Genomic DNA, 27,347 nt, shown 5'->3' on the forward strand with positions numbered 1-27,347 from the left:
ATCTCCAAAACTGTAGCTCTTGTGGGGTGTTCCTGGTCTGCAGTGGTCAGTATCTATCACAAGCGATCCAAAGGAGGAACAGCGGTGAACCACCGACAGAGTCATGGGTGGCCAAAGCTCACTGATGCTTGTGGAGAACAAAGGCTGGCCCGAGTGGTCCAATCCAACAGACGAGCCACTGTAGCTTAAACTGCTGAAAACATTAATGCTGGTTCTGACAGAATACACAGAGCATCACAGTTTGTTGCGTATGTGGCGGCATAGCTGCAGATCACTCTGGATGCCCATGCTGACCCTTGCACAGTGTCAAAAGCACCAACAGTGGGCATGTGAGCATCAGACTAGACCACCGAGGAAGGTGTTCTAGTCTGATGAATCACATTTTCTTTTACATCATGTGGATTGCCAGGTGCATGTGAGTCATTTACCTGGGGAACACCTGATACCAGGATGCACTATGCACTAGGGCAGGGCAATATGGCCAGAAATATTTATCACGATATACATTTGAAAATTTGCAATAACGATATAACTGACGATATAATTGACGTGAGATAAAATACTTTACAACTCCACAACTTTATTAGTGCAAAAAAAAACCCCATCAATGTATTTTCACTTAAACAAGCAGCTGTTTTTTATGTGCATTAAAGCTATATAAAAATTTAACAGTGCAAATGCAAATTACTTGCCAAAAGGCATTTCCAGTGGAAATTGGCCGACATATCCTCAGCATAACCATGTATAATATCCACAAAACTTAAAAAGAGGTTATACACACACAATACCATAATTTTATGTTGAAACACAGTATGTATTACTCCGCGAGGCTCCCGACTACGGTAGCTGTAATGCTCCGACAATCCATCAGGCGTAACAGAGAGTTCAGACTGTAGCTTAGCAAAGTCGTACTAAAACATTTTTTGACAGATTTTTGAGCGCCGTGTACCACATAAAATCGGTTTGGTAATAACAGTAATAACGACGGCCCGCTTGCATGCTCTACCAAAAAATGTGCTTTGGTGTGTATCTAACGGACAAAAGCCAAACCAGTTCCACACCACTGGAGCTGCGACGTTTTTACAAACCAATTCTGGTTCATCTGTTTCATTCAACGATCCGCTTTCGGCCTTCTCATTCTCCGTCTCTGCCATGCTTTTTCCGCCATGTGCGTATGAAAACAAAGGCACTGCGCATGCGCGTTTTACCCATATTCTATTGCGATATTTCATTTTCTTATAACATTATACTGGTATTACCGTGAACGGTATGATATGGCCCAGCCCTACTATGCACTCCACTCAAACATCTGTGGGATGTGGTGGACACACAAGTCTGGCCCCTGAAGGGCTCACTTCACATTTTACAGGACTTAAAGGATCTATTGCTAATATCTTGGTACCAGATAGCACAGCACACCTTCAGGGGTAAAGAGGAGTCCATGCCTCGATGAGTCAGGTGGACAAATGCAATTTTAGGCAGGTGGTAATAATGTTATAACTGATTGATATATATATTGAATGGACCAAAGGTTTAGGTCCTCCTTGCTTCGATTAAGGCTCTTGATCATTCTCCTTCCACTTGTTCTGTTTATCCTGATCAAATAAAGGCATAAATAAATACTTAAAAAAGGAGCCCATAAATGAATTGCAAGTAATGTTGGTGTGCCTACATATTTGTGATCATCTCAGTTTAAATGCTCTGCAGACTGCATGTGTTACCTGGCCTTCACTGACCGTCGCTAACAAACTATATAAATGTGTGTGTGTGTGTGTGCGTGTGTGTGTGTGTGTTAACAGCTGTGCCAGCACCCCCGGTGAATGTATCGGTGACCCAGCTGAGGGCACACTCGGCCATGGTGACCTGGAATGTCCCTCAGGGAGACACCGTCATCGGATACGCCATCTCACAGCAGGTACAATACAGCAGCCTCGTATCATCGCTGCATGCATACACTGAGCATGCACGGCCAATGGACCATGCCTTTTCTTCTTTTTAAACTGAATGTCAAATACATCCTGATGTGCCCTCTCATTCAGCTGAAGGCCGATTAATTTTGCAGGGATCCAAATTATGAATTGAATGCCCAGAAAAGCTGGACCGGTGCCATGCTCGGGGCTGGAACAGCTTTTCAAAGATAAATTATGTATTTCTCATGCTCATCTCGATCTCACGAGGGCTTACTTCTTTCTCTTTTGTCCTCCTGCTGCTGTCTTCTGGGATTTATTAAAATGCTGCGTCATTCATTAGCCGGGTAGGCAGTCAGCATTCGGCTCAAAGACACTTTGAGTCATGAGGGGTGGGAAAGTTTGGAAACCTGTCAGAGGAATTTGCTCATTAACATTTTACTTCTTAAAGAGCTCATTAATGTCAAGGATGGCTACTGGTTGACGTAGGTAATAATAAAAAACCAAATCTCTTAATTACATAAGGTGCAGCCAAAAGAAGGACTTTCCAAGTATCCAATTAGCAAGAAAAACCTGATTATCGAATTAATCGATCTTTAAATATCCCCCAGGAGGAAAGATCCTGCCGTGGATTTGAGGGGGAAAAGATCGCTCACAAGTAAGACATCCACAGCTGTGCACTGGTGTGTCAGCTCAACTGTGTGAGGTTAACAAAAGTCATATGCTCTGCCTGTGTTTGGGGTAATTTATCATAAATAATTTAGTTGCACAGCTGTTGGGCCACATGCATAACGGTGTGTTAATGCAAAAATGGGCTTTAGAGATCTTCATAAGAAGTTGCAGGTATTTAATTAATTCAGGAAAAAAAGACTCCAACAAATAGCTGAAAGCAACAGACACATTGGTAGCACATGCTTTATTAAAGCCATGAATTCACTCATTACTGCTCTGTCTAGTATTATAGATACTGTGTTCAGCTGTACTTCATACAGCTGTCTGTTTGCCTTTCAGACAGCTGACAATAGAACAATAGTGTATTTTGTCCTCTTTCTGACCCTAACATCTGGAAGAAGAAATACAGACTGCTCTCAGCTTACAGGTGTGGTCTTCTGCTGCTGTTCAGATGCTCTTCTGCATACCTTGGTTGTAATAAGTGGTTATTTGAGTTATTGTTGCCTTCCTATCAGCTCAAAGCACACTGGTCATTTTCCTCTGACATCAAAAAGGCATTTTCCCTCAGTGAACTGATGCTCACCAAATAGTTTCTCTTCTTCAGGTCACTAGTAAACACTAGAAATGGTTGTGCAGGCAAATCACAGCAGATCAGCAGTTTCTGAAATACTTAAATCATCAACAACATTACCACATTAACATAATCTTCCACATTCTGATGCTCAGTTTGGACTTCACTAGGTCGTCTTAACCATGTCCACTTGTGTAAATACATTGAGTTTCTGCCAGCTGACTGGTTAATTAGATATTTGCATTAATGAGCGGTTGAACAAAATATGATTGTTCAGAATGTATTTCTTTTTCTTCATGAATTCATCGATTCATTGCTTACATTTCATTTAATTAAACGCTGCAGTCCTTCCACGTAGCACCTTTAAAGAACACAACTGTCACCTAAAGTACAAGAAGTTTGCGTCACCGTAAGAGACGTTTCACATTAATTCTGCTGTTACATAACAACATTTTGTCTGTCTGAGATCTCTTAAAAACCTCGGCTGCTAGCTCAGCTTGGCTCATTTTAATCAGTCTTCACCACCTACAGTTTTGGCAAAAGGAGAATGAGACATTAGCTGAGCTCTGAGTGGGTGTTGTCTCCATTAGCGGAAATTATTTGGCCAGGATTCGTCTCACAGGAGAAACATCCACAGCGGTGTCGATGCCAAACAACTCTTATTCTTTCTTTTTGGTTTTTTTTCCCAAGTCACCTCACATCTGAGTCAGAATCCATCAACCTTTTGGCATTTTCAAGAAAACACAGGATCGGGATTTAAAACATCTCCTGCTTTAACCTCAGAAAGCACTTATGTAAAAAACACTTACTCAAATATTAATCGGGGAGGTGATGGTAGCAGGTGGATGCAGCGGGTATCCGTGCTGCAGGTTTTATCTACCGAGCCCGTATTTTCCATTGTTAGTCATCAAAGGTTGCCTTGGATCAGAGTGAGCTGCTACAAAAGGGCAAAAAATGCTGTTATATAAAAGGCTGCTCTGTCAATCAAGTATGTTTTCTACCATTTCTATTTTCCTTATTGCAAGAGTGGTCTCGCATCAGGCTTAAGTCTTGATTAGGATTCAAACGTGGCTGCTTTGTGGGATTATTTCATTCACAGTATTTTTCGGTGACATGCCGAGCCTTCTGTTTGTGAAGGAGAAGCAGGACGAGTGAATGTGCCCAGACAAAGAGTTGCTTCACTCATCTAAAGTTGTTCCAAATCCCACGGTGCTGGCTGCCAAGATGCACGCGTTACACAACCTCGCTCCCAAGCACACAAACACATGAAGTAACCCAGTTTAAGTTTCTGTGTCTGAGACTCCCAGCAGTCCTGGTTTCTATGACTTCAAATATCAAACACACAGGGTTAATTGATGATTAGTGCAAGGGCAATGCTTATCAAATAAAACCTGCAGAGAGTGCCTGTTTTAAACTTGTGTTGTGATGTTTGTACCAGAAGAAGATTGTCAGACTGTGACAACATCAGAGGAGAGATTTGTTTTTCTGCACCACTTTCCTTCTGAAATGCATTAGGCTGCTGCTGACTTCTTTCCTGACCTAAAAATAGCGATGCACCCAAACTTCGTGTTCACCTGCAGACTTCACAGTCACATTTTACTGAAGTAAAGGTGCCTTCTGTTCCTTTTTAAAGTGTCTGAAGCTGAACCCTGACAAATCAAACTTTAAGACTGCTGCCAAAATTAAAAGAAAGCTCAAAACCCCCTGCAAGAACAAGAAAATATTTACTTCAATTGTCAGAGAACTTCCAAGAGCACACATTAGGGTTTGTAGCAGCCAGTTGTTGATAATCAAATCCATTTGATAAACTGATCATTAGTGAGTGTGAGCACCTCTATAAAAGCAGACATTTGGGCAGTTTGCTGGTCTTCAGAAATCACAATGCCACAGTCTTTCAAGACGTAGACGTCCCAGCAAATTCACCCCAAAGTCAGACTGTTCAATGCTCAGAGAAACTGCAAAAAGAGCTACACCACACTTCATGACAGTACAATTAGAAAGAAACAGAAAAAGTATGGCTTCTTTGGAAGAGCTTCCAGGAGAAAGCCTCTTTGCTCTTAACAACCCACAAAATCCCTGGAATGAGGCTAAAGTTTGTTATTATGTTTGCTCATAATGCACAAAACCAAACGCCGCGTATCACCACAAACACCTCATACCCGCTGTCAGCATAGAGGTGGAGGCGTAATGATTTGGGCAAGTTACAGTCGTTGAGTCAATCATGAACTCCCCTGCATACCAAAGTACTCTAGAGACATCTGTTAGGCAGTTAAAGTGTGGATCAAAGTAATGACCACCTCTAAGTGCAGACCTCGACCTGATTGAAATGCTGTGGCTTGGCAAAAGAGAGCTGTGCATAAATAAATGCCCTCAAACCCTCAATGAACCGAAGCACCGCTGCATGGACAGGAGAGCAGACCCAAAGTCCTCTACGATGTGAGAGACTGATATGACATACAGAAATGTATTGTTTCAAGTTGTCGCTGATCCCAAGGTGGTTCTACAAACTACTGAATTATGCATACTTTAAAAATCCTATTTTTTCCATCCTGTAAATGGATGCAGGGATTATAAAACACTCATGAAATCAACTAAAAGCAGAGAGTCTGTCAATGTAGAACATTTGTTTTACCTACCTTGAAAATATAAAGACTGACTCTCAGCAGGCACCTCAAACCTGCAGGCTTTACTTTCTTCTGTCATCAAACAGTATAAAACGCTCATCATCAAATGCTCTTTTGCTTGTTAGGAATTAGAAAAAATCTGTTTTCCCATGGGTATTCCTATGTGAACTACAATTAGAAAATATATATAAAGATGACCAGCTTTTTTTAAAAGCGGTTATCTATTTTGGAGCTGACCTTTGTGGCACAAAAATATAAAGGAAAAAGGGGTGGCTCAAGACTTTTGCACAGACCTTTAGATGGCTGTGACAAGTGTCCATTAGTTTTGATTTCCTGGTTTACTGTCTTACTTAAAACTGCAGAATTAAATGTGCCTATGAGATAAACTGACAAAACCTGAAAATTAGAAAGTATCTTGAGTTACGTCAGCGGCACTTTTCAAAATTAGATGGTTTTGGAGTTTTTATTCCAAAATGGTAATGCCTCCATCACAGCTGAGTCACTGGTGCTGATTAACGATCCTTTTAACCCCCGTTGATTCAGTATATACTTTTATATGACGGCCTTTTAGATCAAAGTGTCCTGGCTGACTCGCTGCCTGCAGGGCTGCCAGAGGAGCAGCAAACACCACTTTGACTCTCCACGCGAGACATCTGGAGAGCCTCGAGCGTCCTGACAGCTTTCTATTTATTGACTCTTCCTCAGCCTTCAGTGCTCCACAGGCACGTTCGCAATCTGGGAAACTTTCTCAAACTGGACTAGCTGTCGCTAGATGATGCTTACCAAGCAGTTGTTAAAAAATCCTCATTATGAGCTGTTCTGATGCCGAGCTGGTGGTTTTTTAGAATATTTGGTGTAATTGGTGTGTAATGGGCAAGTTACACACCAATGACAATAACGAAAAGCTTGAATATATTATGAGCCATTTTCTACAATCTCAAAAACAAGAATGCAGGCTGGTGCTTTTGTGTGAACACCAGTTATCTCTGAGCAGCGCTCATCAGGATGTCTGCAGTTAAAAAGAAGACAGTTAAAGGTTCCTTCATACAGAGTCTCCAATCAGAGCAATTAAAGTCTCGTGCAAGTCTCGTGTTGTCGGGAAAACTTAGCCACACAAAAACATGATTTCTTTTTTTTTTTTTGTCACGCTAAACAAGATAAATACAGAATGCAGTTTTTAAATTATAATTTTGATTATTAGGAGAAGAAAAATTTACCCAAACTTACCTGGGCCTGTGTGAAAGAGTAATTGCCCCCTTAGTGTTTCTTCTTCACTTGATTTTTTCCCCACTTGCTATGTGTTTATACACCTCTCTGCATTTAATCATTAGTTATTATTAATCTCTGTCTCTTCTCCACAACATGTTTTCGTCTTTTTTTTCCCCCCTTAACCCCAATTAGTTGTGACAAATGGCCTTCCCTCACTGAGCCTGGTTCATGCAGAGGTTTCTTCCTGTTAAAAGGGAGTTTTTTCATCCCCATTCTCGCCAAGCCTGTACGGGGACTGATTGTCGTGTTTTCTCTGTTTTCTTTGTATTATTGTAGGATGTCTACTTTACAATATAAAGCACATTGAGGCAACTGCTGTTGTGATTTAGCACCAAATAAATAAAACTGAATTGAATTTAAATAAATTAAATTAAATCTAATAACTAGCTGTGCCACACTTGGCCGCAAGAACTGCAATCAAGCGTTGCCACATGTGCAGTTTTATCAAGATCACCAATCTTAAAGGCTAAAATCAGGTCTCATTGTGTTGGCTTAGCAATTCCAGACACACAAACACAAATGCAAATTATGCTGGAAACTCTTAGCTTGTTTTCTGTGTCCGAGGGGGAATGAAGAACCAAAATGCATCTTAACTGCTGTTACCATGGTGCCACGTTAAGTGGAAGCCTTGTGTTTTCTGTTGTTGTTTGTTTTTTGCCATTTTCTTAATTTTACTGAACTACTAGTAAGTTTATTTACTCCATATAGTGCAGATATCTGCCTGGCAGAGAATCCTCTGCAGACATTATTATTATTATTAACCATCCATTTTCTTCCTCTTATCAATTCAGGGTCCTGGGACTCCACCAGTCTTCATGTTCACATAACATGAAGGATTTGATTTGCAATTGTTACTTTGAATCCACGTGCATGTAAGCCATATCAACTACTCCCTGTCACATGACCCACGTCAGCTGATTTGAGGTCCCTCTTCTGATTGGCTCCTCCCACGTCGCGGCAACTCTGAAAACCGGCTTTGGAGGGATACTTCCGTGTAACGCTAAGTTATTTAAGGACTAGTTTATGTCAATGGATGAATTTACTGACTGACGCGCAGAAGAAATAGTTCTTTATGGAGCCCAGATGGTGTGAATGATGAGACCAAAAACTGCAATGTCTTGTACCAAAAATATATTGAATAAATAGGGGAAAGGGGAAATGGAACAAAATAATTAACACAACACACAACGTAAATGTCCACAATTAAATAATAAATCAGTGCTGTGATTTTTCTGTGCAAGAGTCCTTTTGCTAAGAGTCCTTTTTTGGTCCTTTTCTTTTTAAAGTTCACTTTTAAGGTATTCCTCCTTAGGGTCCAGCTTCATACAAGGGGGAAATATGTCCGTAATCCAAAGACGGCTAAGTGGGGGAAAAGAAAGAATGGTCCTACCGGCTCGCCACTTCAATATGAAGAAGATCAATTCAAAGAGGGAAAAAAAACCTGACCGCTGAGTTTAAAGTTTAAAGATGAATTGAGGGGAGAAAACGCTTTGTTTTCCAACACCGTTCTAAATGCCATAAGCTCACAGCCACAGCAGGAGTCGAACCCGGAAGTATCCCTCCACAGCCGGTTTTCAGAGTTGCCGCGACGTGGGAGGAGCCAATCAGAAGAGGGACCTCAAATCAGCTGACGTGGGTCATGTGACAGGGAGTAGTTGATATGGGTTACATGCACAGTGTATTTACATATTACCCTCTGAATCCACAGCTCATTTTAAAGATATGAACTGTAGAGTTTGGTGGGTAACCTTGTGAAAATGTTCTTGCCTCGATTCTCGCAGCCCCTCATGGATGTATACTGCTTTGTGTTGTCTTTCCAGTAATTTTGTCTTCTTCTGCAGGCACCTTTTATCACTGGACTTTAAATAAACACGGTGAATGTGATCTTCTCAGTGCTAAAGCAGCTGAAAACTCAGATATTTCCCCAGGGAGGTGGTGGTGACCAAAAATGGAGCTAAAACTGATTAAATTGTGGACTTGAATTAAAGCATGGCTCTAAATTAATAATTATCTTTTTGTGTTTTACCTTCTGATTGCAAAAATGGAGATGATAATATGTCTGTGTTGTATTTACAATTTATAAATCCACCCATCCCCAAATTTTCACTAAATACAGCTGTTAAAAAGTAAACTTTATCTCCACGGGGTCACCATCTGTTTACCTGCTGATCCAGAAAGTGACATTTCTTCATTAATTCTGCAGCTCCTTATACTAACAGAGCGTCTCTGCCTAAACATGTGTTTTTCTGTTTATTTTGAATGACTATTGCTGGTGTTACCTTGCCTGCAGACCTAATTTCTCCCATTGGGGCTGTATGGGTGTGAGGTGAATTTCTATGAGGCGAAGCTGCTTGTTACTGCAGGGATTCTGCTTGCATTTCAAGTATTTGCCTTTAAATGTGACATAATGATGATTTTTTTTATTGGTAAATTAGTTTAGCAAAGTTTACTTTAAAAGAAAACAGAAAAGATTCTTCTCCTTTTAAGACAACACTATCTGCCTCGAGCAAAGTACGAGGCCATTACTGCTTTTATTAGATCATAATACTTAAGCTGTCAGCCGGATACGCTGATCAGATCCCGAGATTTGATTTAAATTTGCCGTAAGTGTGGCACATTAATGTCTTTGTGTGTGCAAAAGCATCCACCACATGTATTCCTCATGTGTGCACGTATCCTGTCTCCAGAGGCAGGACGGCCTGATGCAGCGCTCCATACGAGAGGTGAACACGTCCAGCCGCTGGTGTGTGCTGTGGGACCTGGACGAAGACACACACTACAGTGTGCAGGTGAGAGAAAAACACACACAGTGTGAAGTGTAATAGCTATTACCTATTTAATGATAGCTATGTAATAGCTAATAGCTAATTAGACTGATGTATGTATTAGTTGGATGGTATCTTTTTCTAAAAGGCAGGTGTGTAATGGTGTAACTAACCATTTTTATTGGCTATGTAACCCATAAACACTGCCATTACAAAAGGTCTTATGCAAATGTAGGCTTACAAAACACAAAATAGCAAAAGAAGAAGAAGTTGATAATTCAGAAGTATTTTGGAGCAGTTGTGAAACCCAGGAGGAGGAACGACATGCAGGACGCACCGTGAACAGGACTGAAGTGTTCAGCCCACAGCTGTACACAAGGAAACAAGAAAAAACTCTGGAAAACCAGGAATGATGGCTGGGAAGTTTGAGGAATGCAACAAGGCAATCTGGCAAATTTAAGGAGGTTTCTCACGTGATGTCTCACTGCCAGAAACCTCCAGCAACCACTTGCCAATCAGTTGGGGAATACACACTGCTCCCTAGCAACCAGTGTTTACCGAGAGGGGGTGGTCTGTGTCCTTAGGTCTGTGTGAGTGAGGCCTAAGCTTCCTCCATTTGCCTGTATTTTTTCCATATTTTCCTACAAATCACTCACTGTTACACAACTTGATAATGTGCAATGTGAACTGAAAATGGAGAAGTTTCAAAGAGAAGCCAGCGTTCTTCAAAAGAGGCAACTTTTGTTTTGAAGGCAAACCTTCTCCATTTCTGGTCTGTCACACTTTTCACAGTTTCACGGCGCCTGAGAGAGCAGGTGTTTGTAGGCAAGCCCATCACTACAATTCAAATTACGGCCACAGCAATCTGCTAGCAACAAAATCAATCACAGCAAAGTTTTTGCCAGGTAGATGGGGAATATACATTTTCCCTTAGTTACAGATGGTTGCTGGGGGCTCACTGGCATGTCTGCCAGCTTCCACATTCTTGATATTGGAAGCTGTTTCTTTTAGGCTGTTATGATAGGAACAGTTGAAAAATGATGGAGGAAAACGGGCATTGAATGACACTTTTGCTTTAGCCAGGTGTCCAAAAATGGTGCACAAGTTAACATCATGTGGTTAGCGGTCACGTCTACAAAACCTCAAAAATTAAGAGATTGATTACTGATTGAACACAGGTATGATGAAAAAGCAGTTGAAAACAGGCAGGAAGTACGTCTGACTGAAGTGTAAGACTGGCTGAGACTTCAGAATAAAACAGGAAGTGGCTAAAGCAACAGAGAAATAGAAAAATAGAAAAAGGAAGTAGGTAGACTTGACATCAGCCAGCAGAATAAAACAGGAAACAACTAAAGAAAAACTGTCTGTGTCCTCCTAACTTTGCAAATTTTAAAAAATTGACAACAATCATGGAAGCTAAGCCAAACCATTTGGGTTAAACAATAAAGTCCTGTATTCCACAAAAGTTGCTGCAAAAGAACTTTAATGTCTTCAGATTAATGCTCTTCTCTGTGCACCTTAAATGAATGAAGTTGTGTCACAAGAGTATGTGTCTGTCCAGGTCAGGACAATCTTTTAGATGCCAGACCAAAGAATTTTCAGCATGTTGCAAAAAGGGACTCATAGTTTTGAGCCATAAGGTAAGAAAATGTTCATCATGTTTGTACAAATAGACATGAGGTCTAAATGATATATTAACAAAGCCATACATTTAGAAATAAAACTGGACGATTTGGTCTTTGTAAGTGCTTTGAAATTGAGATTTCTTACCTCTGTGTATGGAAAAAAGAGACCTATCATCATCCTTTTCTTCTTTATTTTCATTCTATGAGTCAGCTAGAGTACATTTGCATGATTCACAGTTTAAAAAACTGTGACTGGTTGTTTATAGAGCTCCTCAGTTCATCCTCTGTCTGAAACAAGTAGTTTTACCTCCTGTTCTTTAAGACCTACACCTTGAAAGCTCATTTTAGCCTGTTTCATGGCTGGCCAAGGCTGTGAGTCTTTGCTTGGCAGTTTCCAAGGCCTCAGGTATGGACAGCTTGCTGTATTTCTTAGGCACCTTATTTGTCGCACCTTTCTGCAACTCCGTTAGTTGGCTAACCTCCCTCCGTGCTACTTTGATCTTGCCCTCTAGCCTCCTTCTCCATGGAGGGTACTGCCCCTTGTCGCTGTTCAACTTGTAGCCAAGCATCTCACTGATCACTGCTGCCGTATTGTAGATCAGCTTGTTAGTGTCGGTAATCGTGGTTGTAGGTATTGCCCGTAGTGCTGCATTAACATCATCTAGCAGACCTTCTGAGGGTACAGATGCCCCAGAGACAATCCAGCACATAACAGCAGGGTGCAAGATGCTAGCAGGCAAGGCATACATGGAACGCCATAACCAAGTGGCCGGCATAGTGTACAGGAACATCTGTGCCGAGTATAACCTGGAAGTCCCGAGGTCAAAATGGGAGATGCCCCCAAGGGTGGTGGAGAATGACCGAGCTAAGATCCTGTGGGACTTCCAGATACAGACGGACAAAATGGTGGTGGCTAACCAACCGGACATAGTGGTGGTAGACAAACAGAAGAAGACGGCCGTAGTGATCGATGTAGCGGTTCCGAATGACAGCAATATCAGGAAGAAGGAACACGAGAAGCTGGAGAAATACCAAGGGCTCAGAGAAGAGCTCGAGAGGATGTGGAGGGTGAAGGTAACGGTGGTCCCCGTGGTAATCGGAGCACTAGGTGCGGTGACTCCCAAGCTAGGCGAGTGGCTCCAGCAGATCCCGGGAACAACATCGGAGATCTCTGTCCAGAAGAGCGCAGTCCTGGGAACAGCTAAGATACTGCGCAGGACCCTCAAGCTCCCAGGCCTCTGGTAGAGGACCCGAGCTTGAAGGATAAACCGCCCGCAGGGGCGTGCTGGGTGTTTTTATATATATATATATATATATATATATATATATATATATATATATATATATATATATATATATTTAGGGGTGCATTTAGGGGTGCAACGATACACAAAATTCACGGTGTCACGGTTCGATATTTTTTGATACAAAAAAAATGTTCATGCCTTTTTAATTTGTCATTTATTGAAATTATAAATATATATTTTAACTCATAAGTACAGTTTTTAAATTTAATGTTGCTGAAACAACAAAGTACTAAAAAAAAAAAATGTCTGATTGAGGAATCACTCATCTTTGGAAAAGAGAGTTTATTACAGAGAAATGGCTCTTTCCAGAATAAAAGCTATACTATACGCTTCTTCTGGGCTATATTCTCAGCAGCATATTAAACATATCAGGTCCCCATAAGGAGAATCAATTCAATTCAATTCAATTCAATTTTATTTATATAGCGCCAAATCACAACATAAGTCGCCTCAAGGCGCTTCATAGATACAGAGAAAAACCCAACAATCATATGACCCCCTATGAGCAAGCACTTTGGCAACAGTGGGAAGGAAAAACTCCCTTTTAACAGGAAGAACCCTCCGGCAGAACCAGGCTCAGGGAGGGGCGGCCATCTGCTGCGACCGGTTGGGGTGAGAGAAGGAAGACAGGATAAAAGACATGCTGTGGAAGAGAGACAGAGGTTAATAACAGATATGATTCAATGCAGAGAGGTCTGTTAATACATAGTGAGTGAGAAAGGTGACTGGAAAGGAAAAACTCAATGCATCATGGGAATCCCCCGGCAGCCTACGTCTATTGCAGCATAACTAAGGGAGGATTCAGGGTCACCTGGTCCAGCCCTAACTATATGCTTTAGCAAAAAGGAAAGTTTTAAGCCTAAACTTGAAAGTAGAGATAGTGTCTGTCTCCCGAATCCAAACTGGAAGCTGGTTCCACAGAAGAGGGGCCTGAAAACTGAAGGCTCTCCCTCCCATTCTACTTTTAAATACTCTAGGAACAACAAGTAGGCCTGCAGAGCGAGAGCGAAGTGCTCTAATAGGGTGATATGGTACTACAAGGTCATTAAGATAAGATGGGGCCTGATTATTTAAGACCTTGTATGTGAGGAGCAGGATTTTGAATTCAATTCTGGATTTAACAGGAAGCCAATGAAGGGAAGCCAAAACAGGAGAAATATGCTCTCTCTTTCTAGTCCCTGTCAGTACTCTTGCTGCAGCATTTTGGATTAGCTGAAGGCTTTTCAGTGAGTTTTTTGGACATCCTGATAATAATGAATTACAGTAGTCCAGCCTGGAAGTAATAAATGCATGAACTAGTTTTTCAGCGTCACTCTGAGACAGGATATTTCTAATTTTAGAGATGTTGCGCAAATGGAAGAACGCAGTCTTACATATTTGTTTAATATGTGCATTGAAGGACATATCCTGGTCAAAAATGAGTCCAAGGTTCCTCACAGCGTTACTGGAGGCCAAGGTAATGCCATCCAGAGTAAGAATCTGGTTAGATACCATATTTCTAGGCTTTTCAGGGCCGAGTACAATAACCTCAGTTTTATCTGAATTAAGAAGCAGAAAGTTAGCGGCCATCCAGGTCTTTATGTCTTTAAGACATTCCTGCAGTTTAACTAATTGGTGTGTGTTATCTGGCTTCATGGACAGATAGAGCTGGGTGTCATCTGCATAGCAGTGAAAATGTATGCTATGTCTTCTAATGATGCTGCCTAAGGGAAGCATGTATAATGTAAACAGAATTGGTCCTAGCACTGAACCCTGTGGAACTCCATAATTAACCTCAGTGTGTGAAGAGGACACTCCATTGGAGTCTATTAGATAGATATGATACAAACCACTGCAGCACAGTACCTGTAATACCTACAGCATGTTCTAATCGCTCTAATAGGATATTATGGTCGACAGTATCGAATGCTGCACTAAGGTCTAGCAGGACAAGCACAGAGATGAGTCCACTGTCAGAGGCCATAAGAAGATCATTTGTAACCTTCACTAAAGCTGTTTCTGTGCTGTGATGAGCTCTGAAACCTGACTGAAACTCTTCAAATAAACCATTCCTCTGCAGATGATCTGTTAGCTGTTTGACAACTACTCTTTCAAGGATTTTTGATATGAAAGGAAGGTTGGAGATTGGCCTATAATTAGCTAAGACTGCTGGGTCTAGAGATGGCTTTTTGAGTAAAGGTTTGACTACAGCTAGCTTGAAGGCCTGTGGTACATAGCCGATTATTAGAGATAGGTTGATCATATTTAAGATCGAAGAATTAATTAATGGCAGGACTTCTTTGAGCAGTTTTGTAGGAATTGGGTCTAAAAGACACGTTGATGGTTTGGAGGAAGTAATTATTGAAGTTAACTCAGAAAGATCAATTGGAGAAAAAGAGTCTAACTTAACATCAATGGTAAGAGTAGCTGTAGATAATATTACATCTGTGGGATGATTATTGGTAATTTATTCTCTAATGATAAAAATTTTATTTGTGAAGAAGTTCATGAAGTCATTACTAGTTAACGTTAAAGGGATTGTTGGCTCAAAAGAGCTCTGACTTTTTGTCAGCCTGGCTACAGTGCTGAAGAGAAACCTGGGGTTGTTCTTATTTTCTTCAATCAGTGATGAATAGTAAGATGTTCTGGCTTTGCGGAGGGCTTTCTTATAAAGCAGCAAACTATTTCTCTAGGCTAAATGATGATCCTCTAAATTTGTGACACGCCATTTCCTCTCCAGATTACGAGTCATCTGCTTTAGGGTACGTGTTTGAGAATTATACCACGGAGTCAGGTACTTCTGATTAGAGACCTTAGTTTTCACAGGAGCTACAGTATCCAGAGTCGTACGTAGTGAGGAGGTGAAATTATTAACAAGATAATCGACCTCTGTTGGGGTAGCGTTCAGATAGCTGCTCTGCTCTATGTTGGTACAGGGCATTGAAGATGATAACAGTGGGTGGATTATATTCTTAAACTTAGTTACAGCGCTTTCAGAAAGACATCTACTTTGATAAAGTCTACTCTCCACCGCTGTGTAATCAATTATTGTAAATGTAAATGTTATCAGGAAATGATCAGACAGGAGAGGGTTTTCAGGAAACACTGTTAAATGTTCAGTTTCTATGCCATATGTTAAAACAAGATCTAGAGTGTGATTAAAGTGGTGGGTGGGTTCTTTTACAGTTTGAGAGAAACCAATTGAGTCTAATAACAGATTAAATGCCATGTTGAGGCTGTCATTTTTAGCATCTACATGGATGTTAAAATCACCCACAATAATTATTTTATCTGAGCTCAGAACTAAATTAGATATAAAGTCTGAGAAATCAGACAGAAACTCTGTGTAAGGCCCAGGTGGACGATAGATGATAACAAGTAAGACTGGTTTCTGAGTTTCACAGCTGGGGTGGAGAATGTTAAGCATCAGGCTTTCAAATGAATTAAAAGTCTGTCTTGGTCTTTCATTAATTAATAGGCTGGTGTGAAAAATTGCTGCCACACCGCCCCCTCGGCCTGTACTTCGAGATTTCTGGTAGTTAGAATGGCTCGGGGGTGTTGATTCATTTAAACTAACATAATCATCCTGCTGCAACCAGGTTTCTGTAAGGCAGAGTAAATCAATTTGTTGATCAATTATTAAGTCATGTACTAACAGAGACTTGGAGGAGAGAGACCTAATATTTAATAATCCACATTTCACTGTTTTACTCTTTGGTTCAGATGTGGATACTGTATTGTTCTTTCTTTGTGATTTTTTAAGTTTAAGTTGTTTGTTGCTGGTTTTTAGTTTGTTTTTTGTCTGTTTGGGAGCTGACACAGTCTCTATGGAGATGGGTTTTTGGGGGGGTAGCAGGAGGAGAGAAGCTGCAGAGAGGCGTGTAAGACTGCAACTCTGCTTCCTGGTCCCAACTCTGGATAGTCATATTTTGGGGGTTTTAATAAATTTGTCCATATTTCTAGAAATGAGAGCTGCTCCATCCAAAGTGGGATGGATGCCGTCTCTCCTAACAAGACCAGGTTTCCTCCAGAAGGTTTGCCAATTATCTATGAAGCCCACATCGTTTCTGGGACACCACTCAGACAGCCAGCAATTTAAGGAGAACATGCGGCTAAACATGTCACTCCTGGTCTTAGGCACCTTATTTGTCGCACCTTTCTGCAACTCCGTTAGTTGGCTAACCTCCCTCCGTGCTACTTTGATCTTGCCCTCTAGCCTCCTTCTCCATGGGGGGTACTGCACCTTGTGGCTGTTCAACTTGTAGCCAAGCATCTCACTGATCACTGCTGCCGTATTGTAGATCAGCTTGTATATATATATATATATAATATCTTCTTTAATATCAAATATCTTTACCTTCAAAACTCACCTATTATACTTTCTGCCAGCTCATTCTAATTGGATGGTTTCCTGGCACAGACCCGGCTTTTAAGCCCAGTTCAGAGATTTTCAACAGGATTGAGGTCGGGGCTTTAGGAAGGCCATTCCAGAAGCTCAATGCTAGCCTGCTTTATCTATTCCCAACTAGTTTTGATCTGTTTGGGATCATTGTCCTGATTTGAGGTGAATTTGAGGAATTTGGAGATAGTCATCCTTCTTCATTATTCCATCAACTTCTTGCAGTGTACCTGTCATGGTCCTGGGTCTTTTGACCCAGCGTTTTATGTTTGAGTTTATTTTGTTCATTAGGTTATCTAAGTTCATTTGGTTATTAGACTCCTTGTGTTTTCTTCCCCTGTATTTAAGCTTCCCCTCACCCTTTGTGTTTCATGCTGCGTGTCTTATGTTATCAAGTTTGTATTATCATGCCTAAGTGTTTCTAGTTCTTATTATTTCCCCCTCCGTTTCCAACCATGTTAAATCTCCCCTGCTCTTCATGCGTTTCATGTCTGTGTCTTACGTTGTCAAGTTCTGGTTGTCGTGTCTAAGTCTGCATGTTTCTTGTTTTATTTTGAAAAAGGGGTCTTGTGTTCTGTGCTCATGTGGTTAGTTTTACTCTTGCCTGTGCATCATTATGTTTATCCTAGTCAGCTGTTTCCTCATGTGTCTCCACTTCCCCTAATCACCTCCTGTGTATTTAAGTCCTCTGTTTTCAGTGTGTGATTGTCAGGTCGTCTGTTGTCCACGCCATGCCATGCTTCCAAGTTTCTTGTCTAGGTTTTTCTTATTGTTTGTTTAGATTCCCCAGTTTAGGTTTGTGTTAATTTTGCTTCAGTTTGCCTTGCCCTTTGTTTGTATCTCTTCTACCAGCCATATTAAACGGCTCGCCTTTTGTTAACATTTCAAGTTCTGTTCCCTGTTCCTTGGAGTCTGCGTTTTGGGTCCTTTTCTCAATTCATACAGTCTGCCCTCGCCAGACTGTGACAGTACCAGTACCACTGGCAGCAAAACAGCCCCACAGCATGAACCTGCCACCACCATGCTTGACAGCTGGTACGGCGTTCTTAGGTAATAATAATGTTGGTCCACGATCAACATTATTTTCATGATGTAGCAACAAAGTGGTGACACATCTGAATAACTTGTAGCCTACTTATGTACATTTGTTTGAATCACTGATCTTGGAATCTGCAGTTGTTTAGAAATGGCTGCAAGACCTTCACAACCTTCCCAAATCTACAGTTCTCCTTCTTGGATCTTCACTGAGTTCCTTGGACTTTCCCATTGTTCCGAGTATTGGTCAGCCTAATGAGTGCCGTCAAACAAATCCTTTTAATACTGCAAAGAGAAACTACCAGCTGTACACAGTCATGATCACTAACGAGAAGTTAATTGGCCTTGTGAGTTAAAAGACATCATAGAACAATCAGCACCATTTAGTAAAAGATTTAAGAGTGTATGCATATTTTTGAGCCTGTTTGGATTAGAAAAAATCCAAAATAAATAGATAACTGAATTGAAACTTACCCAGTTCTTGTTTTTCAAAGTCATTAAAGATTTATCCTGTACAATCATCCCAGCCTAGAAATAGAACAGTTCCAAGAAATAATTAAAAGCCCAAAATTACCACGACATTCATGCCTATGATGAGTGGATGTAAACGTCTGACCAAAACTGTATATCTATGTATTACTCAGTGTAATGAAGCTGAAAGCTGATTATAAACTCATATTTTAAGCACAAGTCCACATAAATGTAAAATAATTTGATATTTTCACAACCTGGCAACCTTACAAATTGCTTATCCAGGGCTGAAAAACACTGCTGAACCTCTCATAAAAACATTAATTACCATTTTAATTATGTTAATTATTTCAGTATCATTTAATGCTTGGTTAGCGAATAGATGGATCATCTGCATCACAGCTGAGAAACTTTCTTAGATGATGACAAAGCATTTTTTCTTAAATCAAGTGTCAGTGTTTGATCAACCTAAACAGTGACACGTCTCTGTTCTGAAAGTTTAAACTAAAACTGCAGCTCCTCTCTGAAGAGGGAGTCTCTAATGTGACTCCATTATCGTGGTGCTATTAAAATTTTTATAGCCTAACAGACTGACGCAGACTGCAGACTGTCCTTCAGCTGCAGGACTTGCTTCAATGTGCTCGTCAGCAGACAGATGTCCTGCGAAAGTGTCATTGAGCAATGCATTGCTGCCCGGTGAGGTCCAGAGGGGGCTGAATTTGACCTCTGACCTCCCTTTGGCGTGCGGGGAGGTTAAAAATTACAGGATGAATTTCCCAATGGAGTTGGGTGTTGTTATCCAGGATGAGGGGACAGATTAGAGCTTGCAGAGGACACTTTGCAGGCATCAGACTGTAGAATTAGAGGAGAACAAACACTAAATTCAAGGACTTACTTCATACACTCCACAGAAAACTTGCTGCATACTGCCGTTGGCTGTGTTGTGTAGGTGGAGAGAGCATCTGTGGCACATTGAGACCTCGTGTGGATGTAATTTTATCTCTGTGATTGATTGATTTCCCTGTGTGTGCATTAAACTGAGTGCTTCCTGTTACAAAACTCCACTGCAGCCCGATTTGAATGTGAAACACCATTAACACGTGTTTATTTTTTACACAAAGCCTAATTTTATAATCTTTCCCAGTGACTGAAAATGTCCCCAAATGAGCTTATAGCTTAAATTCATATTCTCTCTGTTGCCTTTCAAGCTTTTACTCAGCGTCCTCCAATGATCATTCAGGATCACGGCCAAAAGCCAAAGCACCGCTCGCTCACTAAATATACCCTCGGCAGCCAGTTTCTTACCATCGTTGCATAATGTTGTCCTTTGTTAATGCCACTGTAAGAATGCACCCAGAGTTTGTGCTCAGCTGTCATCAGCTTGGCTCTACCTTTGCTTAAAAATATCTTAACATTCCCTCTAAATACTTTTTTCCCCCTTGTTGGATGTAGGTGCAGTCCGTTGGGCCGCACGGTGACAGCCCACCCAGCCGTGCCGTCCACTTCAGGACTCTGGAGAGGACCGACCATTATCCAGCCGGAGTCCTGGACCACCGTGAGTGCTCATAAACACACTCCAGAGGGGAGCTTCCTAAAGTAAAACACATGACGTGCCGTGTTTCAGCAGCACAGACACAAATCTGAGGTATTTTATTGTTGCATGAAGTACGCAGAAGTTTGGTGTCTCAGAAACGCTGTTTTAAGTCAAGTTTTCAAGGTGTGTATGCACATGTTAAATACTGGCAATAATAGTCTGTGGAGCTTCGAAAGAAATGTGTCTGGACTTTAAGACCGACAAAAACTGGTTCATCCCGAAGACAAAACTCCTAAAAACAAACTTAGCAACATAGTATATGCTGTACTGTGTAGCGAGGAATGTTCAGACCTCTACATTGGAGAGACCAAACAGCCACTTCACAAACGCATGGCTCCACCTCGACGGGACAAGACTCAGCGGTCCATCTCCATCTAAAGGACAAAGGTCACTCTTTTGAGGACGCCAATGTTCAAATTTTGGACAGAGAAGACAGATGGTTTGAAATAGGAGGAAAAGAAGCCATCTATGGCTACGTTCAGATGGCAGGCGAAAGCGCATCAAATCCGACTTTTTTGACCCTGTGCGACCCATATCCGATCATGGTATGACAGTGTGAACAGCACAAATCCGATATTTTCAAATCCGATCTGGGCTACTTTCATATGTGTTACTGAATCCGATACATATCTGATGTTTTAGAAAGCGACTGCTGTTTGAATGGTCATGTCGCATTAAATCCGTGTCTTATGTCACTGACACAAGACAGACACCAATTATCAGCGCCGGAGAAGACATCGTGAATGCTTCCTGGCCATCCAGTGTAGATGTTAGTGAAACTGTTGGGAAGACAACGTTGGAGAAATGTGAACATTTTATTTGTACAATACAATACAATTTTATTTATATAGCACATTTAAAAAACCACAGGTACTGTATGCCAAAGTGCTTCACAGAACGAGTTAAGAGCAATAATAAATACAAGTACAAAACACAAAATACAAAAAACAAATAAAATATACTAACAGGCGGGAGACATAACTAACCAATAATACACCAGGCATAGTAGGCACAACCCAAAAGGCTGAAGGTTAAAACATTATAAACATTAATAAAGCGAAAAAGATAAGTTACAATACACTAAAAATGCGGGCTCTAGGAGGCGGGGAAAGCAAGGCTAAACAAATACGTTTTTAATCGAGATTTAAAAGATTGAATTGAATCAGACGCCCGAATAGCTAGAAGGAGGTTATTCCAGAGGTAGGGTGCGAAAGCGGCGAAAGCGGCGAATGCGCGGTCACCTCTGGTCTTGAGCCGAGATCTAGGTCGCACCAGGAGCATTTGACCTGCTGATCTAAGCGCTCTCCCAGGGGTATAAAAGCTGAGGAGATCCGTAAGATAGCTGGGCACGGTGTTATTTATGATTTTAAAAGTGAGCAATATGATTTTAAAATCAATACGGAATTTAATAGGGAGCCAGTGCAGGTCGGAAAGAACTGGAGTAATAGACTCAAACCTGCCAGTTCCAGTTAAGAGACGCGCAGCCACATTTTGAACGAGCTGCAGTTTGTGAACAAGGGCAGAATTGAGACCAGTGTAAAGGGAATTACAGTAATCTAACCTTGATGTAATAAAAGGCATGGATAAGTTTCTCCAGGTCCTTACGTGGTAAGTAGGGCTTGGCCTTAGAGGTTAGACATAATTTATTGAAACTCGATTTAACTACAGAGGACACATGTTTGTGCAACTTGAAGGAACTGTCCAAGACAACACCCAGGTTCCTCACAGTGTCAGAAAGGGAGTCAGCAAAGGGCCTGAGAATACCAATTAGTTCAGCCTGAGAGGAGGGAGTATCAAAGATTACAATTTCAGTCTTCTTATCATTTAGAGTGAGGGAATTGCTCAGTAGCCAGATTTTAACTTCATTCATACAATCGGAGAAGTGTTGCAACGACAACGTGACATCCTCAGCCAGTTCAAAATAGATTTGAATGTCATCCGCATAAAAGTGAAAAGAAATATTGTATTTATCAAAGATTCGGCCCAAGGGTAACAAGTATAAAGAGAACAGCATGGGACCCAACACAGACCCCTGGGGGACACAGGGGTAACAGGGGCAATGGAGGAGGAGTAGGTACCCATGGTGACAGAAAAGGACCTTTCTGAGAGATAGGATTTAAACCAGCTAAGGGCACTGCCCGTGATGCCCACCAGATGTTTAAGCCTCATTAAAAGGACATTATGGTCCACCAAATCAAAAGCAGAGGACAAATCAAGGAAAATTAACACCACAGGGCGCCCTGAGTCAGCAATTGAGAGAAGATCATTAAAGACTCTCAGTAATGCAGTTTCCGTGCTATGGCGTGGCTTAAAGCCCGACTGAAATTTTTCCTCGATATTATTTGCATCCAAATAAGTTTGAAGTTGGGAATGAACAATCTTCTCTAGGATTTTAGACAGAAACGGGAGTTTGGAAATGGGTCTAAAGTTAGCGAGATAATTCTGATCAAGGGAGGTCTTTTTGAGTATAGGTTGCACTACAGCATGTTTAAAAGCAGCCGGAACACAACCCGATAACAATGACAGGTTAATTAATGATAGAATACAGGGCTCGATAATGTTAAACCCATCTTTAATAATACGAGATGGAAGGATGTCATGAGCAGCGTTTGAGTTGAGTGTATCTGGACCTTCAGTACTGGTGTACCCTCAAGAGTACTGTATAATCTGCAGATTCTGACAGAAATCTGTAACTATCCTTTGAAGCATCTAAAACAGCAATAAGGATAATTATTAGGCCATATGTAAATAACAAAATAACTTTATAACTTAAAGCAAAATTGGGAAACGTAAAGTCCAAAACAAATCTTTATAGTAAGGGCCATCAGTCAAACCATCTATGAACAGAGGGCGGGGCTTTACGACACCAACTGTCTGCTATCTAAAATTCAGTTTTGAGATCCCTTCCCAGACGCCTTAACGCCCACGCACATCCTGGGCCTTCTAAACTCAGGTACTCACATGATAGGGTGGGGCTAGGTTTCACAATGAGCCCACACGAAAGCCTGGCTGATTGTGAGCTACACCTATTTTCACAACTTGGCTCATGTGATTAGGTAGAGGATCATTAGGGGGTCCTTTGTCCCTCTCGGGGGGGATACTCCCACAGGGCTAAAATCTGGGACTCTCCACCATTTGACCCTAGAACTGAAGAAGCTTCTCGGTTGAGAGGTGAAACGTCTTGAAGCAACTTAAAGAAGTCCAGACGCTTTTCTTTCCAAGCTCCTTAGACTATGTTGACCTGGATGACTGAGAACCTTCACAGACACTGGCAATAATAATAAAATGATGTAGTTGTAATGTTGTACGCGTTATTCAGTATACAAAAGTCTTGAGCCACTCCTCATGTCTTTGTGTTTTACTTCAAAGGCATAGTTCTTTTGTATCTTTAGTTACTTTGTTATTAGCAACCTATCATAAAAACACACCATTTGTTTCAATTTCTTTGGTTGAATCTGTGAAAAATATCAAAGATAACACAGTTTGACAGACATAAAATAGTATTTTTGCACCAGAAAGGTGATTCACAAAGAGATATAGCTGAAAGCTTGGCATATCTCAGCATGGTGTGCACTGTGTCCTTAAAAATTTTGAGGAAACTGGACAAGTACAGCAGATGAAAACAGGGGGGGGGGGAAATCCAGCAAAGACCTGACACTGTCAGGTGAGGCTGTATGCAGGCAGGAGTGGTGGTAAGGAGGACCCAAAGTGCAGACTCACAGAGATGGAATGTAAACTCAAACTTAGATTTATTGTAAAATAAAAACCAAAAACTAAACTGAAAACGACAAAACCAAACAGGCTGACAGGCAGAACACACAGCATGATAAGACACTAGATCGTGACACAGACAGAGGAACACACAGGGCTTAAATACACAGAGGGCGCAATCAAGGAATGGAAGGCAGGAGGGAAACACAGCTGGGACAAATCAGGGCTAACGAGACAAGGGAAGCAAAATCAGGGACTTTCAAAGTAAAACAGGAAACATAATACAGAGACGCGGACTTGACAAGGGGATAAAGATGACAGAGGAGACAGAGCAACTATAGAACACAGATACATAAACCATAGGACAGAGAACTCTAACAAATAAACCAAAAGACTAGAAATGATAAAAAATGGCTAAGTCAAAGTTCAACAATAATGAAAACTCAAAACTCTGGGTCAACGACCCAGGTCTCCTAACAGACACAGGACACGAGAAATGCATCTGGACCTTCAGCTGATCCAGCTACTGTTCATTGAAGCCTCATTGAAATGGTCTCAGTGAAAGCGTGGCTGTCAGGAAGCAATCATTAATGGAGGGAAACAGGGAGGAAAGGCTGACATCTTGGCGATCTTTGTCATAATTGTTGAATTATGAATTTTTGATCCATCATGTAATACCATCTGGAAACCATCTGATTGGCAGCAGCTTCATTTTTCACCATGACAATGATCCTAAACACAATGCCAATGCAGTAAAATAATACCTCGATTGAAAAACACATAGTGGAACACTATCGGCCATGGATTTAGCCTCCCCAGAGCCTGGATCTCAACATTATCGAAGCAGTGTGGGATCATGCTGACAGAGAACGGAACAAAAGGCAGAAACAACCAAAGAAGAGCTTTGAATGTCCTTCAAGAAGCCTGGAGAACTATTCCAGCTGCCTAAGACTGTCCTGAAGAATAAAGATGGTCACAACTCATTAGAGTTGTACAAACTCTGTTTTTGCCTCATATATTTGCACGTTTCAGTAGATCACATTTTCCTAGAAAGATATAAAGAAAGGGTTGACTCAAGACTTTTGCATAGCACTGTAGTATAAGGGTGGAACAGTAGCAGTAAAAATAATACCTGTAAAGTAGCCATAGCAACTACAAACATCTGGGGGGAAAAATCCCATTAAGTACTGTGTTTACAAAGTGTCATAGCGTACATGTTACTCCTGTGTGCCTCAGAGCTTCACTGTGGTGGTCATTAAAAACACATCAGTGAGTCACACTGTTGCACTGACTCACATGTTGCATTATTACCATGAAAACAACAGAAAATGTGGATCAATCCGCTACTAAAAATAGTCCACATTAAACGTACTGTGAGCCTTTCAGATTTTTTTATTTTTTTTAATGGGATTTGCTGGTAGAAGATAGAACTGTAGTATATTCTGTTGAGTAGAGTTTGACCAGACTTGTCTTTGTCCTCAGATGAGCCAGCGATGGAGGGTCTGGGTATGACTCCACAACTGGAGACTGGAGAGCTGCTGATCATCACCACTGTGCTGTTGCTGTGGGCAGGTCAGCTTGCACCAACAGACACCATCCAATGGACACTCTAAGCATCTCTTCTGAATAATTTTCCTTTCTAACTCCGTTAACCGCCTTAATGTATTCAATAAAATTCATGTGTTAATTTAATATGACCTGAATCTAGTGCTTGAGACCGCAAACTCATCAAGCGAGGGATGTTTTTGACTTCTTTTCTCTTTGCTTTCCACACCGCCAGCCGTCATCGCCCTTTTCTGCCGGCAGTACGACATCATCAAAGACAACGACTCCAACGGCACCAAGGAGAAAGCCAAGCGGCCGCTGGTCCGAGCCACTTCCTCCTACTACAATGCCTCAGCTGGCAGCTCGCCCATCTACCACAACGGAGCCGTCCGCAGCAGCAGGGTGACTCATTTACTAAAACTTCCTCCTCTTCCTCCCCTCTTCGTCTTGCTGCAGAACTCCTCTATAATGCACGCTCGCTCCTGGCTGCCAGGAGTATTTTGTTTCCTCTGTAGAGTCTTTGTAGTTGCATCAGAGATCTCCTAGCAACTAGAGCTACTGCCATCGCAGCTAAATATAAAACAGCCGGGCTGAAAACAGAGAGCAGCGCAAACGCCCATTCAGTTGTTGCTGAGCATCTCCTCAGTTAAAGCGAACAGGCAGACGATTTGTTTTTGTTTTTCCACATGCGAGCAGCTTTAATTAGACACACCAGCTACAGGTGTCCTGGTTGCAGCGCCCCCTAATGGCCACATTTCATTTATCACCCATTTCGTCATCTGCAAGATTACTGGTGCAGAGAATAACATCAGATAGAAGAACATTTCTTCACTTGTGGTGTTGAGTAGAGAAAGCGAGGCTGTACGTTCACGGCCTCATTACAAACTCTCAGAGGAAGGTTACAACAAATCATAAAACTTTGGTCATTAAGAGGAAGGAAACAGAGGACACAGATTATGTGCGTTAATAGAATAAGGAACTATCCAGCAGCCTGAATCCCGGTGCTGTGAAAAAGTAACTGCCCCCTTTATTAAATCATGTATTAAGTCAGTGACATTTATCAGTCTGGAAAGGGTTAAAAAGTCATTTCTGAGTCTTTGGGACTCCAGTGAACCACAGTGAGAGTCATTATCCACACATGCAGGAAACTTGGAACAGCGGTGAAACTTCCCAGGAGTGACCAGCCAACCAAAATTACTCCAACAGCTTCGATGGCTCATCCAGGAGGTCACAAAAGAACCACAACAACATTGAAAGAACTGCATGACTCACTTGTGTCAGTTAAGGTCAGAGTTCATGATTCAACAATAAAACAGAGACTGGACAAAAATGGAGAAAACCACTGCTGACCAAAAAGATCACAAAAGCTTGTATCACATTTACCAAAAACATCTTGATGATCCCCAAGAAAATATTCTGTGGACTGACGAGACAAAAGCTGAACTTTGTGGAAGGTTTGAGTCCTGTTACATCTGACATAAAACTAACAGCATTTCATAAAAAGAACATCACAGCAACCGTCAAACATGGTGGTGGTAGTGTGATGGGGCTGCTTTGCTGTTTCAGGACGACTTGCTGTAACTGATAGAACCATGAATTCTGCTCTCTACCAGATAATCGTGAAGGAGAATGTCCGACCATCAGTTCAAGACCTGAAGCTCAAGAGCACTTGGGTTATGCATCAGGACAATGATCAGAGACACACCAGCAGAAATAAACAAAATGTTTTTGGAGTGAAGTCAAACTCTGGATTTAAATTAGATTGCAATGCTTTGCACTGACCTTAAACAGGTCGTTCATGCTGGAAACCCTCCAATGTGTCTGAATTAAAACAATTCTGCAAAGAAGAGTGGGACAAAATTCCTCCACAGCG

At 41.4% G+C, this 27,347-nt stretch overlaps 1 protein-coding gene across 1 annotated transcript in view; it reads left to right on the forward strand.

Moving 5' to 3' along the window:
- The window catches only part of LOC147301967 (fibronectin type III domain-containing protein 4-like), a 62,320-nt gene that overhangs the window by 31,004 nt on the left and 3,969 nt on the right, over positions 1-27,347 (forward strand). The window contains exons 2-6 of the mRNA XM_086282248.1: positions 1,800-1,915; positions 9,731-9,832; positions 20,077-20,179; positions 25,412-25,501; positions 25,710-25,876. Coding sequence (XP_086138374.1) covers positions 1,800-1,915; positions 9,731-9,832; positions 20,077-20,179; positions 25,412-25,501; positions 25,710-25,876 — 578 coding nt within the window. The remainder of the gene's footprint in view (positions 1-1,799; positions 1,916-9,730; positions 9,833-20,076; positions 20,180-25,411; positions 25,502-25,709; positions 25,877-27,347) is intronic.

The sequence above is a fragment of the Aulonocara sp. 'chitande type north' Nkhata Bay genome, linkage group LG23 (assembly GCF_057382095.1).
Source record: "Aulonocara sp. 'chitande type north' Nkhata Bay isolate Kocher_YH1m ecotype deep benthic linkage group LG23, A_spYH_male_GT1.1, whole genome shotgun sequence".
Taxonomy (NCBI): Eukaryota; Metazoa; Chordata; class Actinopteri; order Cichliformes; family Cichlidae; genus Aulonocara; species Aulonocara sp. 'chitande type north' Nkhata Bay.